Here is a 15,486-nt window from a genome sequence, read left to right as displayed (position 1 = left end):
TAACGAATAAATCTTAACGTGCAAGCCTGGTAGCATCGACCTTACAAGATTCGGATTGGGCTCGAGAAAGCATCAGGAAAGACAGGTTTCCAACGTCGTAGATCTATATTGAGACGCCTTGGGAGACCTACTTTTTCCAAACCAGCAACGTCTGATAGACTCATCGAAAGGATACAAGTGTCTACTATTGTGCGCGTCTGAATGCGGAAAGCCGCGGTATACAATGCGCGGAGCTTCACACAATGGCCAGCCGTTCGTACACTGTGCTTATCACTTTGTAGCATTAGAAGCGGTACTCGGCCTCTACTATGCGACGATCTCGAATGTCTGGTTGTCTCGCAAGAGGCCACACGTTACCCGCTACGTGCCGTCTTAATCTGTGTCTCCCTATTCACGAGTATGACGGACTCGCTACGCCCAATCGCTTTCGCATGAGACGTTGGTGTTTGCCTGTTCATTGTGGTCGCTTTGCAAATTGTTGAGAAACTGGGTCCAAGTTAGAATCAGTGGCTTGGAGATATTGTCACTACTTGGTCGTACAAGAAGTTTGCACCGTCATATTGGTATTGTCGCTTGTCACTGAGCTCACCGCGATCTCAACGCAATGTCCGAACGTGGTTTCGACGACGAATACTAGTACGTGCCACAGCTAGCAGTGCTCTGGGTCTGTATTGGCACGGTAAAGTGGAGGACACCGGGCTAATTTTGACCGCCTGATGTTCTGTGAAAACCTCAACACATGGTCGTTTCTACAGTCCGCCTCCAAGGAAATGCGACTGCCATGGGCGGGTTCGAACTAACGAAAATGTGAAACGTCATAGCCAACAAAGCACCGTGGAGGGTAGATTCGATTAGGAAACCAGCATAGGAGGGCAACTATTGTCAGATACGGCTCTCTGACCAAACGTCGTCCGCATGTCAGTCGTTGCGGTCAAACGGCTTGCACCTGCTAAGCGTATACCTGCCAACAGTCATGGCAGGAGCAAGGTTATGTTGGCCGCAACCTCAATTCAATAAGGTATGCTTCACTGGTTAGGAGGCTCCTTTAAGAATCATTTGTCGCATCGTTTTCAGTTTTGTCCGACCACAGAAGCACTACACTTCTTGAAACCCCACTATGACGTTCTCACCTATACATGTCTGCGACGGCGCGCCTGCTAGCAGCGGGCTTGCTACGTCTTCGAAGACAAAGGCCCAGGCGGTGCTGGGGCCCGGCTCGTCGTTGGGGGTCGTGGCCGCCAGCGGTGGGCCGGGGGCGGGCCCTCGGCGTGAGGACCCCGCTAGACCACAGGCGACACGAAGTGTACGTCGACAGCGGCGCGACTGAGCAGCGCTAAAACCTCTTCAGCGTCCGCCTGCGCTATATATAATTGCCTGTGCGCTCGGTGAAGGCGGAGGCGGCGTCGACGTCTTATGACGCCTGCGCGCCGTCGAGCTCGCGTTACGTCCCGCCTTTGTTGAAATCCGAACTCGATATCGGCAGACCCAGTGGCGAGATAGCGCCACTGAGCTAGGTTGCGTATGAACGGACGCAGGAGAGACGCACTTCCTCCCGTGCGCACGGTGTCTTTAAGAAGACTTTGTTATCGCATATCGCATATCTTGCCCGCGTTTACAGTTCCGCCTGGAGCACGCAGCATGTTCTCCGCATGTGGTGAGAGATTGCAAAGTGATCATATCGAATTCACGGCCTCGTCTAGATGGCATAGCCACAACTCATCTCGGTTCGGGCTGCTCTCCTCCTGAAGCGGTCAAGATGAGCGCGTCATCTTCTGTCTTCTAACTTGCGTAATTAACGGCATGGACGGCGGTATACTCAAACCGGAGTGTCTTATTACAACAATAATTAAATTAATCAAAACAACGTGCTATATCTTGCGTCTTGCGGGAACTTCAGTTCGCGAGAAATAAATCGCAAGGGATCCTTTTATTTCTGTGCTTTGTAAGTAAATCAAGGCATTGACTCGAGTGTCTCAAGTTCCAGTCGTCTCCTGTATACGTTTTGGCGCACGACTGCACAGCTTGTCAGGGGCATTTCCAGTATATCACATTCTCTTGAAACATCATTCAGTTGTATGCTTATACGCAGAAAGACTAGTGATGTTCGCTGAGAGTTTTACTCGGCACAGAATAAGTTTGAGGAACTCAGCTTTAGAACGCAGTGTGTATAGTCTCATCGGTGAAGCCTCAGCGCTAGTCTAAGAAAAGTGGCAACGTACTAAGCAAAGAAAAGAACAAATCATTTACTAGCAGCCTTTTTTATTTTACGGTGATTCGTTACTTTATATCGGAAAGAAATATCTTCCGACCTCCAGCCAATACCCAAGCGCCAACTTTAGCGCTGGCATAATTTCGAAGCAGGAATTTCTTAAAAGGACCAACCCTTGACCAAAACATGTCATGAGATTATGGCGGGTATTAAAATACCGTGCCTCATATTGTGTACATTGAGCACTGAAAAATCGAAGAAAGGAGGATTTTAAATTTTGTTTTGGCACTGAAAATCGCACAAAAAAAAACTAAAGTGCAATCTTGCACGGAGACCCTGGAATTTTTAATGCATCCCACCATGTGACCAAGATATCGCTGATTTGTTATGTGCACAATGTTTTTCTTTTTTTTCAGGAATGTTCATGTTTTATTATAGTATACGCTCTCTCCAGTGCTCTCTCTGATGAAAAGCAACGCTCCCTTGCAAGTGTTATATTTATTTAATAAAGACTGGCACAACATAACACCGCAATATTCATAAATCAATATTGTTCAATTTAAGCGCTCCAAGAGGTGTCGTTTAAACGCTTCCAATATATGCTTTCGTTTAAAGGACAACATTTGTGGTTTTCACTATCGATGTATATATCATCGCAATTTGTTTTCTCTGTCAACCTCCTTTCCTCCGGGTTATATAGCCGCGCGGCTGTTTGTGTTAGCACCAATAAATTTTAAACTGGCCGTTTTCGTGACCTCAGTTCAGGAGATTTCTACGAACAGTATCGCATTTGTGACGTCACAAGCAATGTACGCTTGTTGATGCCTGCTCAAGGCCTTCTGAACAATACATGTCATCCTTTTGTTAGGTCATTTAAAATATTACATGAACGGAGATATGTTGTTGGTGTTGCGAATGAAGGAAGGATGAAAAAGAAATTGCACGAGCCTGACAACTGGCTAGCGCTGAGCCACAACCACTGCCATGTGCAGATAGAGGAGAGTTAAAGGATATAAGAGGAAAGAATGAAAGTACAGACGCACGTAGCAACAACCGCGTCCATTGAAGCGAAGACGCTGGCTGTAACGAGTCACCGCTTGCAGCCTCTGGTTTAGCCCTTCAGCGCACGTACGATAGATTGGTATACCGATGCTCCTGCGACCATTGCTGGATTGTGTGCATTTCTCTCGAAATACCACCTCCGACCGCAGCCGGATTTTGTTTTGATCGAATGTTTTCTTTGTTGCTGCTTTAAAATGGTTTTAGTTGCCTTCTGCAAACCGCTCTAAGTAACAAAAAGCTTAAATCCGCCTCAGCTATAGTCGCGCTCAGCATGACCCGCAACGCACAGCGTTTCGTTGAAGTTCTTCCTACAGGAATGAAATGCTCCGTGATACCCACAGCAGCGGACTGGTAGCAGTGCGCTGGTATCACTGAAATCCGCTAGGGACGCTGAGATGGCAGGGACCACGGTTTAGTCATCACACGGTTCACGCCGTTTTCGGGAATGGCGCTCCTACTGCTAAAGCAGTAAAAAATCTCTCCCTGTTGTCATATTCGTGTGGATGATAAAGCGCTTTTGCGCACAAAATTCTAACCTCTTTTTTTTGGTGTACACCTTGCGCCACATGCACGAACAGTATGAAGACTATTCAATGCCGCGACGACTCAGCAGAGTACATATTCATTAAGCAATCAGAGGAACCATTCAGCTTATCCCCCCCCCCCCCCCTCTCTTTGTACTGAAGGATGAATCTTTCAGTGACGCTAGTAAGCATGAAGCCGTATACGTGGAGCATTTCATTATTTCGATGCAGGCTGAATGTAAAATCAACAGCGTGCCGAAATTCTTACCAGCTTGAATCCACTGTGATCTAAACCAATCGGGAGCATTCTGCCGCGGCATACCTTACAACCATGTGCCTCGCAAAGCTTTGGGGCATACAAATTCCTCCCTTTACAATTATGTTGCGCCTGATCCCATCTCAACATTCAGACACCAGTCGTCTGCAGTTTCATCGCTGTAGAGGAGCATGAAAAGAGGCGTGAAGGTTCGCCTCCAACGCCTTGTAACCGCTCATTCAACATCATTGAAGCTATATATCTGTTTGTTTGTTTTTTAAAGACGGCAGGTTTATGTTTTTTCTTCCCGTCACTGAATCAAGTGCCTTCCGGTATCTTTTAGCGGCGAATCTTCCAGTGGTGTCACTTCGCGAGGACGACACGTGAAACCACAAGATAAGGCATAAAGCTCTGATGTCCATTTCGCCGCGGCACTCGGCGACTACATGCAGTTTTTTTCCGCTTGAGGTCTCCGTGCGCAGACATATCCCTCATAAAAATGGTCTATAGACTTTCTATCGGCCTTTTATTGACTTTATTGCCTCCCAGTAAATATTTCCTTTTGTCTATCCATAGTCTATAGACATTCAATAGACACAAGTCTACTAAAAGTTTATGGCCATAAATTTATAGACTGTCCATAGACTATATATAGGATTTGTATTGTCTATATAGTAGTCTATAGTACCTGCCTACAAATATACTATAGGCTTTATAGACAAACGTCTATGAACAGTATATGGACTGTCTAAAAAATTGTTGTAAGGGTCTGAACACGGATCGCTTCCTCGCCCCTGCTTCACCGGCATCCGAAGAGAGCGAAGCATTAGCGCAGTACGTGCGAGCTACTCAAGGGGCCCCGAATCGAGTAGCTTGTAGTTTTTCGCACGCAATAAACGACCACTACGGCAAATTCCAACAGATCCCATACTCCGCACACGTCCAGCGCGGTTCGTGGCAAACTCTGAGAAGCGTTCGAACACAAATCGCAACACAGCTCATAAAGTACCTTCGAGATCACGTTTTCCTGTGCCCTTCGCCAAACTATCCGTACGTTTCAGCACGTGAAATCGGCTCGCGACAGTAAGAATGGCAGGTTATTCTTCAGCGCTCGGGAGTCAGCCAACTGGGGGCTGATGCTCCGGATGCAGAGGTACAGTCTTTTTCAAAATATATAGCCCAAGCGGTTTCCTTCCAAGCCGTGTAGCGGAGCCCTTAAGCGCATTTGACAGTCGCAAGCCTGGGAGGGTTGAGAACTTAACTTCCTCCTCCCTTCGTGAGATTAGGGTCCCTGAATATGCAAGTGGAACGGACTCAGAGCAGACCCCTTGGGCTGTATACTTTTGACAGAGACTGTACATTCATCCCACTGTTTCGCACAGTTCTAACAAAGCTAAGCCAGCGGACAGACAGAAATGCACAAACGAGACCCCTTCTTATCTATTTCAGACCGCCCGTTGTCTTAGCGCTGTTAAATCCATGCAGCTCAATCAAGTGCAGCACGTTACAACCCTTTGTGCGAATGCAGTGAGCACGCACTGGAAAGCTGTCACCGTTCCCTGCTCTATTCTCCTTCAGATTACTTGTCGGCGCAGAAGAAGCAAAAGACGAACCACAACGTAGCCGGAGGAGACGGCAGCAAACGCCACACTCACCCTCACTCATCGGCAAGAACGGTGTTGTCCGGCGAGTCACAAAGCACGAAACGACAAGGTTGACAACCGGGGCACACGCGTATTCCAGTGGCGGCGGCGGGTGTCTGATCTGGCTTCTCAGCTGCTCTTCTCAAAGCGGCCGACATAACGCAAACAATTCACCCGGGGCCACAGATCTCCAGGAGAAGGGGGAGAGGCAACGTTCTCCTCCTCGCTTCGGTCGAAACCCAACTTGAAAACCCGTACCGCTTCCCGGTGGAGACACATCGTGGCGAAGCCACCGGCAACGCGAAGAACCGGTGAGAGGGGAAAAAGGAGGAGGAGGGGTTAAAAGAAAAGTAGCTTGTGACGCAGTTGCGATCGGCCACGCGCTTTCTCGCCCGTACGTGAACGATGAATTGGCATGTGTGTCTTCTTCCCCTCTCTCTCTATTTTTATTATTACTTCCAATAAGTGCCCCACGCAGGTAGGCGCGGAGGAAAGACTAGCGACAATCGTTGCCTCCCCAAGGTCAGGGTGTTGCGCCACTGAGCGTGGCGGGGCTTTCGCAGAACGTATAGTGCATACAAGAAGCAGAAAGGCGTGGAAGGGAGATGTGTTTGCTTCTGTGTTGAGCTGAGGCCGCATTTCAAGTGCGCACAGTTCGAGGGCGTCACATAGCAGGCCAATAAGAAAGAGCGGCGCCTCCCGAAAATTGCCTCAACACATACTATACAGGGTGTTTCACTTTAGACTTAAAACTATTTTTAACAGTAGTTTTTAAGTTAGAAGAGCGCTTTTTTCGACATAGTATATTGTAAGCAGTGTAGTAGATAAGAATACAGCTAAGACGTGCTAACCAGCTGATTGGTTAACGAATATAGAATAGCTAACTCTTTAGCTATTGCTGTTAGGTTTCTTAATTCAGAGGCGTGTAGCCCACCCAGAGTAATACCGATATCATTGTTTTAGAGTTTTGAAAACGTGGTTACCTTCGGTGCTGTGGCCCAACAAATTTTGGCTATTTCGGCGAGTTTCGTGCCCTGAAGAGGTTGCTTTGCCTGCAAGCTTCTCGAAACAGCATGTATTTGTCGCGATGTAGACAAATTTTTTACCCCACAGCGGCGAGCGTAAACGTGCTTTCAAAATTAAAAAAACTTATATGGATATTACTTAAGGTAGGATACATAATCTCAGTAATTAAGGAGCCTAATAGAGATAATTAAAAAGCTAACTATTCAATATTAGTTAACCAGCATGCTAGTTAGCACGTCTGAGCTGTATTCTGATCACTACATCGCTGCCAATGTTATGTCGAAAATATTGTCGAAGTAAGCACGCACTGGCAAGCGAGGTGAATACCTAAAGGAACCTCCAAAACCGCGTTGCTTATTTTTAGGAACCAGGTGCGAACTTTGGATACAAAACTAGTGGCAACGCTGTCTGGTTTACATTAGACTTTCGAGCGAGAATCAAGTAGCCGAAATAGGTCTAAATTTTTCTGCTTTTATACCTGCTCCGAAAGCTGCTATTTGCCTGGCACATCCGCTGTTTGTTTTGTGGCGAACAAGTTGAGGGCTTTTGTTTCGCCAGAATAAACGCCATGAAGTACGTCAAAAGTAAAAAAAAGACAAAGGCATAACTTGGAAGTGTGTGTCTATTGTACGTATACACGTACGTGCTCGTGATTTAAAAGCGAGGACGTTGCGAGAGGATATATGCAAATACTCCTAGAGGAGGCTCTAACAACTACCGCAAACAACATGGTGTTGCCGTAAGAAGCTACTACTTGCATTTACCGAACAAAAAAGAATACAGCTTAGCACACCGCTGTAATTAAGATTTTTTTTTTTTTCGGTTTGAATTTTCGCGTGTGTAATCCCATACGTGCGACAAAAATATAGGCACACATCAGGACGCTCGTCAGGTCAAGTTCAAAGGTTAACGGGATGCGGGTTAGTAAACAAAAAAAAAATTATTTACGCACTGTGGGCTATACAAGTAGGAGAGGTCATGCGGGCTCTATCCGCTGGAACCAAAACTGCCCGGCTGCATGCCTAACGAAGCAACGCACAAGTATACTTTCTTCCCCCCCCCCCCCCCCCCCCCAAATTCGCGTCCCGTAAACTTTTGTCCCTGACTGCAAAGGTGAACCGAGATGAGTACGGCAACGACCCCTGTCCACAGCGCGATTTTGTTCTTTATCGACTGCTAACTGTAAAACCAATCGCACGCTCTTAGCTGCGTTTTCGAAGGAAACGGCTGAATTGGCTTGACCGTAGAACCAGCCATTCCAGTCACGTGACTACTGACGCACGACAGAACTCCGGCGAACAGTTCGCGCGGAGTCGAAAGCTGCTGTGGAATTCCCACCTAAATGATGCGTAGCAACGCATGCGTGACTCTGCTACAAGTTCTTCGTCCTATAATTTTATTTGCGCGCTTTTTTTACAACCATCTTTGCTTGCACATGTGGTACTAGTTCGGAATATTCGCCGCATCTAAGTTTAGCAACGAGACTTCTACCACTGATCATTTTATTATTTCTTTTTTCTTCGTGGGCGCTTTTCCCTTTGGTATGTTTAAATGATATCACAGATTAATTCCACGCACACCGGACGTCTTCAGCATGTACGTGTATACAGCAAACAAGTAGAGGGGGTCATTATGCAATGAGTCACATCGGCGAGGTCGGCGATTAGGGAATTTTCCTCTTTCGTCTAGAAAAACGCGGCCTGCCAAAACGACGCGTTAACGAGAATCTGACGTTCGTTGCGGCTCGAACACATGGACGGCGATCGTCTTTGGCGAATGCACGGCGCACGCGACGAAGGCGTTTTCCTGCTGTGACGCGACCTTGTCCCAGGAAGCGCGAACTGAACGATGAGTTGATTTAGCCATTGCAAAGGGGGAAGGGGCTTGGATGGCGAAGGTCCTACTTGGGCAGACGCGTGAGAGCGTGACTTCCGGGAATTTCAGGAAATACTGCGACGCAGTGACTGCGGACCTGCACGGTTGGGCCTCGGCGACGAATCACGCTGAAGCCAGTAGAAAGTGCGAGAGTGGCGCTTGCAAATTTGAACTTATTTCGCGAAAACAAATTATGCAGCAGCAGGTGCAGTTCTTGTGAATTAAGCATTCATACAACTATGTCGCGCATAAACAATGGAGGGTAAATTGTTCAAATAATAAAAAAAGCATACGTTTCCGCCCAAAATCTATTCAATTTTTTCTTAGCCTGCTGTTTACAAGAGCAAGCATACGAAACGGGGCAATTGGAGAAACAGTTCTTGAGTAAAGGAAATGGTGCAGTATCTGTCTCACACTTCGTTGGACACCTGAACCGCGCCCTAAGGGACGGGACAAAGGTAGAAAGAAGGGCCGCAGTGGAGGTCTCCGGAATAATTTCGACCACCTAGGGTTCTTTCACGTGCGCTGACATCGCACAGCACACGGGCGCCTCTTGCATTTCGCCTCCATCGGAATGCGGCCGCCGCGGCCGGGTTCGAACCCGGGAACTGCGGTTCAGGAGCCGAGCGCCTTAACCACTGAGCCACCTCCGCGGGATACGGAGCAATTCCACTTGCGCGAAGTGAAACCTTGCCCTGTGGATATATTTAGCGGTTTATATTAATGAATAAATGTTTAATCAGCATTGCAGGCTGTAGCAATAACAGCACACAACATCTCCTAAAGTTATGTTGCCGAAAATTTCTGAGCAAGCAACAGAACCCGCGGAGAAGCTGCAAAGCACACATAAAGCGGGCGCTACATGGATAGGACTTTTACAGAGAAAGCTATGGTACGAAGCCGAGACCGGTGGTTCCTCATGTCGCCCGTAAGCACAGCTGGCAGCGCAGCCTGAGCGCTCCTTGATGATGATGATGATGATGATGATGTCCTCAGGATTAATGGCACATACCCACGGCGGGGGATTGGCCAGGGTGCATAGCTGATACAAACGCACTCATGTACAGGGAGCGGAGTGTTTTTAAAATTTTGGGACGGAGAGCTAGAATTTGTACAAAACAAAAAAATACGGAGAAGGAAAAGTGAGCGCTCCTTAGGCGCGTGTGGCCGCTTCGTCTTCCTTGTGGCTCGGATCGGAATTCGCATGTGGCACTCGTAATGCTCTGCAAATTAAATAACATGAACAGCGCTCGTGTATCGGCCGCTCCCTCATTACTTAAGAGCTGAAATTTTGGGAAAAAAACGACCACTAAAAGAAATTACAATCCCCGCAGACCTTCCAAATGTAGACAGCTGCCTACTGATGTCATTGTCATATTTCAACACGGAAAATGTGCAACTGTGTGCCACTTACAGCGAATTCAGACGTTTGAACACGGAATGGATGGCTAGGCCGACCTCGAAATGACGCCGTAAGTCAGATATATACAAACGTCGGACGAGGCGGCTGAGAAGAGCACGTCTTAATTTTCTCTCCTTGTAGGTTTTGAATTCCTGACATGTTGTTTTACGAACTTTGTTGATTAATTTTGTAAAGTTGTAACTTCGGACGCAATACAAGACTGAACCGAAGAACACCATGTGCGAGGATGGTGAGGAGCGGTTCTCGAGCAGCGGTAACAGTTACAGCGAAGAAGATCCTCAAAGGCGCCGCACCACCTATAGCGTGAGACTGTACGCTACAATAATATAGTTTTCTCAGAATATTGTTGGAAAATCGAGCAGAATATTGCCGCTTTCGTGCAAGAGCTGCAGCCTGCCAAAATCGCAAAAAAAAAAAAGTGCGGCCCTTAGTCGAGTGCCCTATACGGTATAAGGGTTCATTTCACCGACCACAGTGCAGCCCCTCGTTACCCTAAAAAACATTCCTCGGAAAGAAGGTACACTGCGAATCATAAATTTAAAAAAACGTGAAAACTAGAAAAAATAGGTCGGGTTTCAACGTTGTTAATCCAAGTATATACTCGTGCGAAAGCATATGTTTAGCCTGACTGGCTCATGGTTTTGCTTTGCCGGGTCGTCGGCACGTCTGGCGACGATATTAGACTAAGCTCTGATTGAAGTTAGGCTGATTAGATCAGTTCACGCCGCAGATGGAAGTTGATGAAGACGACGTGCAATGCACAGCGCGAGAGTGTTGTACTTTCACACGCTTTCGGCTGCGGCGATAGCGTAGTGCTCTCGCGCAGCGGCCTGCAAAGCTGATCTGGTTGGTTGCTTGGTTGGTTTATGGGGTTTAACGTCCCAAAGCGACTAAGGCTATGAGAGACGCCGTAGTGGAGGGCTCCGGAAATTTCGACCACCTGGGGTTCTTTAACGTGCACTGACTGTTCGCGCCGTCGCTGGTTATACTTCCAGTCATGGATATTTATTTTATTTCTTTCTTACTTAACATGGCGTCGTTGTTGCTAGGCAACGGCACAAGAAAGATCAAGACAAGATTCGTGGGCGTTGTCGTGCTTTCGCACTAAAATTAACCGCGAAAATATGCGCAGTGCTCGAATAAAAAGTCTCCTATAGTTCACTTGGCTCAAAAAAGATTGGCAGAGGCTCAGCTTGGTTAAGCCCGGAAATTGCGAAAGCAACTTCATCCGTTTCTTCAGCCCGCATCCGCCGTGTCTACCGCCGCTCTGCGCCGACGGTTGGTTGGTTGCGACTGAGAGAAGGATGAAAAGGAAACTGCACGGGCCTGCCTACTGGCTCCAGCCGAGCCACCACCGCTGCCACGTGCAGATAGAAGAGAGTTGAAAGATATGAGGAAAGATAAATACCACTCATTAAACTTGGCCCTGCACTTGTAGATGCACCCGCATCAAGCGATGTTGACCGGCGTGCTCGCTAGGCTGCTGCATACGCACGTTGTTTAGCTAGCCCTTCTTCCCGTTCTTCGTCTGTTTCTTCGGCGCAGCGCCATCGCTTGGCCGCAGCAGATCGTTCCAGCCTCGCCTTGTACACATCATCCGACATAGCGCACTGAGAGGAGCGCAGCTGCAGCCCTGCACTGAATCTGAAAGTATATCCTGCGCAATATCCGTCCAGAGGAGAACTATTCAGAGCAAAGGGAAAAGCGTGCTTTTCTGGCTTATGGAGGTTTAACGTCCCAAAGCGACTCAGGCTATGAGGGACGCCGTAGTGAAGGGCTCCGGAAATTTCGACCACCTAGGGTTCTTTAACGCGCACTGACATCGCACAGTACACGGGCCTCTAGAATTTCGCCTCCATCGAAATGCGACCGCCGCGGCCGGGATCGAACCCGCGTCTTTCGGGTCAGCAGTCGAGCGCCGTAACCACTGAGCCACGGTTGCAGCAAAAGTGTGCTTCTCATCCATTCTTACTGGATATAGTCATTGGGCGAAAGCGGATAACGTGTTGTCTTTAATACTGGAACTACCTGCGAGTGGATGCATATGTTGACAGCGTGTGGAGAAGGGGTGGAGGAGGGGATTCTCTCATATAGGCTTCTGGTGGATGGAGGCCATTTGGGGGGTGGTGGAAGATGGATTGGGGATGGGTGGACCTGTTGGAAGGCGGCTTCACCCTTTGATATCACACGCCGACGCCGCGATTCTGAGAAATGAGCCATTATTGCTCTTGCAGCGAAATCAAAATTGCTCTAGAACTAAAAAACGCAGGAAACCGACACCAAATAACCCAGCATTCAGGTGTTAATTCAGCAGTGCGCGTGCGTTCACATTCACGTTTTGTCTGCTGTAATTAGCTTTTTTTGACGGCGGCTAGTAGTGAATTATGCTCATATGTTGGTGGTGGTGGTTGAAACATTTATTTCAGCAAAAATCAGATAGAAAGACAAGCAAAATGGGTGGAGTCCCTATAGTTCAGAAACCCTGTGGGTCTCCGCCGACCACTGAGCACGTATATGGACCAGCTATATTCCTGGAACGTGTTCCTTAATCACTTGAGACCGAAGATTCTATATAAATAAATTACTATTTTCTGTACCTTGCCCGACACTCCGGGCGTTATGGGCTTCATTAGCCTGCCTCAGGTGCAACCTTGTCACGCATTAATCAAGGAGGCCACGAAGAATTTCCTCATCGCCTCCGCCCAAATTACGGCCCAGGGATAACAGCCCTGAAGTATCGGAATAGCGCGAGAAGCAGCAGCGGCTAACTCGCAAGGAAGCTCGACGAAAAATCGCACGTGTGTAGTCATATAGTTTCCGAGGCCTCCATTTCGTGCTTTTATCGATAAAGGAAGTTAGAGGAGACGCGCGCTCGAGAGAGCAACACACAATAGGCATGGACAGGCATAAAGAACGAGCGCGGCAAGTATCTCCAACGCGGGGAGTGAAGTGACAGACTTGAGGAAAAGTTGGAATACGAAAATCAGGAAATTCAGCATGCCACGAAATCGCGTGAATGCGGAGACATAAAAAAAATGCAGACTCATGGGTGTAGCTTGCCTCGGTCTTGACTCAACAAACTTTTATCCCCTGCACTTGGTCTTAAATGAAGCTGTTTCGCAAAGGTGATTTGTTGTCACCGCACAGCTATGGCGCGAGCAAGCGAGTGCTGGCGGCCCCGTCGCTGGTTTGTGTAATGCCATTAGAGGAACAGCGCCATGACGCGGACGTGGAAAGGGGTACACAGACGGGGCGTTGGCTTACAGCAGATTTTTTTAAGGCTTTTCCACAGCCTGTATACGTGAACTGTGGCAAACAAACTCAACACACAAACGTCAAGAACCCCGCATGTGGAAACGGTGACGTATTAACTACTGCGCTCATTTTCTTTCTCTTGTTCATCATTCAGAAAACGAAGTCCTTTCCCTGACATTACGCTATCAAGGTATACTGCTTACGCACTTGTCTTGGCGTTTGTGAATTTCGAGCGCTTCGATTACTTCTCTCGTCGTTTTGTTGCGACTTACTGTCAACATCTCGCACTGGCTGAAAATGGTATACATCCTTCTTTTGTCTTCTTTTTTTTTAATTGAAATATCTTAGGTGGATGTCCAGATGACCGACCACAGAGTTGCTCACGTTGTTATCGTGCTATCATAACCGGTCATTGACAATGGCAATGACAACACCGGATACCATCGTCATGACACATGACAATGGTATCCTGTACACGACACCGCTAGCGCAAGGCACAAATCTTTGGTGCTCTATGGAGCAGCCATTTCTGGCGTCTACAAAGCTGTTCCGCTATTACAAACCCACTTGTCCAGGCTTCCACTTTGTAAAGACAACCTATAGACGATGCAATGTGGTATATAGCCTTTTCTAGAGCACTGCAGCCATTGAGCCACCAAAGCGGACGTCTTCACAGTGTACCATTTTTGGAGTCTTTGTCCTTGCTCTGTAATTCTTCTTATTCGGGTCGTATGTCAGTGTAACACCTATCAGTTAAAGCCCGCCCGTATAGCAGTTGCTGAAAAAAACGTGAACTCGGACTCACCACGGGTGCGCCCGCTGTGGTTCGAGGTAAAGGTGCGCGTACGGGCGCCGGGGACCACGAAGGCAGAGCCCGCGGGCGAAGCAGCTTTGAGGCGGGCCTGCTGGCGGAGGGGAACCCCGGCGTGCCTCTGCTGTCAGGAGGTCCGCGCGATCGAGTTCCTTGGCACGGCCTTATCGAGGAGGCCTACGAAACAAGCAGAGGGAACAGAGAAGGAGGAATGAAATGAAGGAGGGAAAGAACGAGAAGAAAAAGCGGGGTGATCTACGGCGGCGGAGAGACGATCCAACAGAGAGGTCTCGCCGCGCGTTCTTTTCATTATTCTTTCTATTTCAGTCGCTGTGTAAAAGCACCCGTGAATGAACACGACCTCAAGTGAAAGGGTTCGGGAATCATCGTCCTCTGGCCGGGTATATATATACTGCCCGGCAAAGCGTGCGTATGTGTACGGCGACAGTGTCGACGATCTGTCTCTATTTGATCTTCCTTTGGACCACGCGTCGCGTGCCAAGGCGCTAGGGTGGCTGTCTGGCGAATGGACGCATTCTTCGGTGGCTTCTATGTAAGAGTACAGAGACCCTGCTGGTAATGGCTTCCTGCTGGGTGATCAATATTAGAGCTCCTTGAATGTGTGGTCGCGTGTGCTTGATGCGGCGACATGCAGGGTACTCGGTCTCTTCGTTTTGTGCAGGCTATCGATCAGTCGATTAGCTCTAGTTTTTACTCCATCATCGAAAACAACACAAAGCTCTGGAATAATGTAATTCTGCCTACAACATCAGTGAGCTATTTAGAAGTTTGACTGCTTGGCGGATTTTCTGCGGGATAAAAGTTATGCATGTTGCGTTTAGGAAAGGACAGAGTTTTTTTCGTTGTTTTTTTTTCTTCCGGCCGTGAGAGTTTAGATTGGTCATAGACGCATGTGAACTTCGCCTCTGGCGTTTAAAAATGATTTCAAGCAAGCTTAGGCATCAGTTAAAAGTGCTTATCTTAACCTAAAGTTCAGCACTGCCGCAGGAAAGCTATCTATTTCTCCGGTTTACAGAAAATGCAGACACAGATTAGAAGCTCGTCGTTCCCAGACCTATTTCAACTCAGCAGTACTCAGTGGGGAACTACTTTGGGGGGGGGGGGGGGATTTTGCCCTCTAATCTCTATGATCAGCGCAACTGTGTGTCTCGTCCTGTCCTCGTCCGTCATTGCCAGCGCTGTATATTTGAGTATGTCAAACCAACTTGACCAGCAATGCACCCTGCTCTAAGAAGCTCGGAAAGTGATTTAGGTCCACAGGAGCCATGTATATCAGCAGCCGCGTCATTTTCATGTCTACCACAGATAACAAAGAACGTGAGTTTGACTTTCACCTCTACAGAGCTATCGGTTTCGATTAAGACTCACGCGTCCTGGTCCC

General features: G+C 48.0%; 1 protein-coding gene across 2 annotated transcripts in view; it reads right to left on the bottom strand.

Moving 5' to 3' along the window:
- The window catches only part of LOC149372317 (scavenger receptor class B member 1-like), a 55,448-nt gene extending 41,240 nt beyond the window's left edge, over positions 1–14,208 (bottom strand). Inside the window, exon 1 of one of the 2 annotated variants that reach the window (XM_089566783.1) lies at positions 14,079–14,208. Coding sequence is in view for 1 of the 2 variants with exons in the window: in XM_089566781.1 (XP_089422907.1) it covers positions 5,707–5,716 (10 nt within the window). In the remaining variant the exon portion in view is untranslated. Of the gene's footprint in view, positions 1–5,706; positions 5,904–14,078 lie in introns of those variants that run through there. The other variant, XM_089566781.1, reaches the window with a different exon arrangement.
- Positions 14,209–15,486: the final 1,278 nt, after the last annotated feature.

Source organism: Amblyomma mixtum, chromosome 1 (assembly GCF_055824585.1).
Source record: "Amblyomma mixtum isolate Tamu chromosome 1, ASM5582458v1, whole genome shotgun sequence".
Lineage (NCBI taxonomy): Eukaryota > Metazoa > Arthropoda > Arachnida > Ixodida > Ixodidae > Amblyomma > Amblyomma mixtum.
The sequence above is the reverse complement of the archived record's forward strand: the minus strand, read 5'-3'. Positions and strand labels throughout refer to the sequence as shown.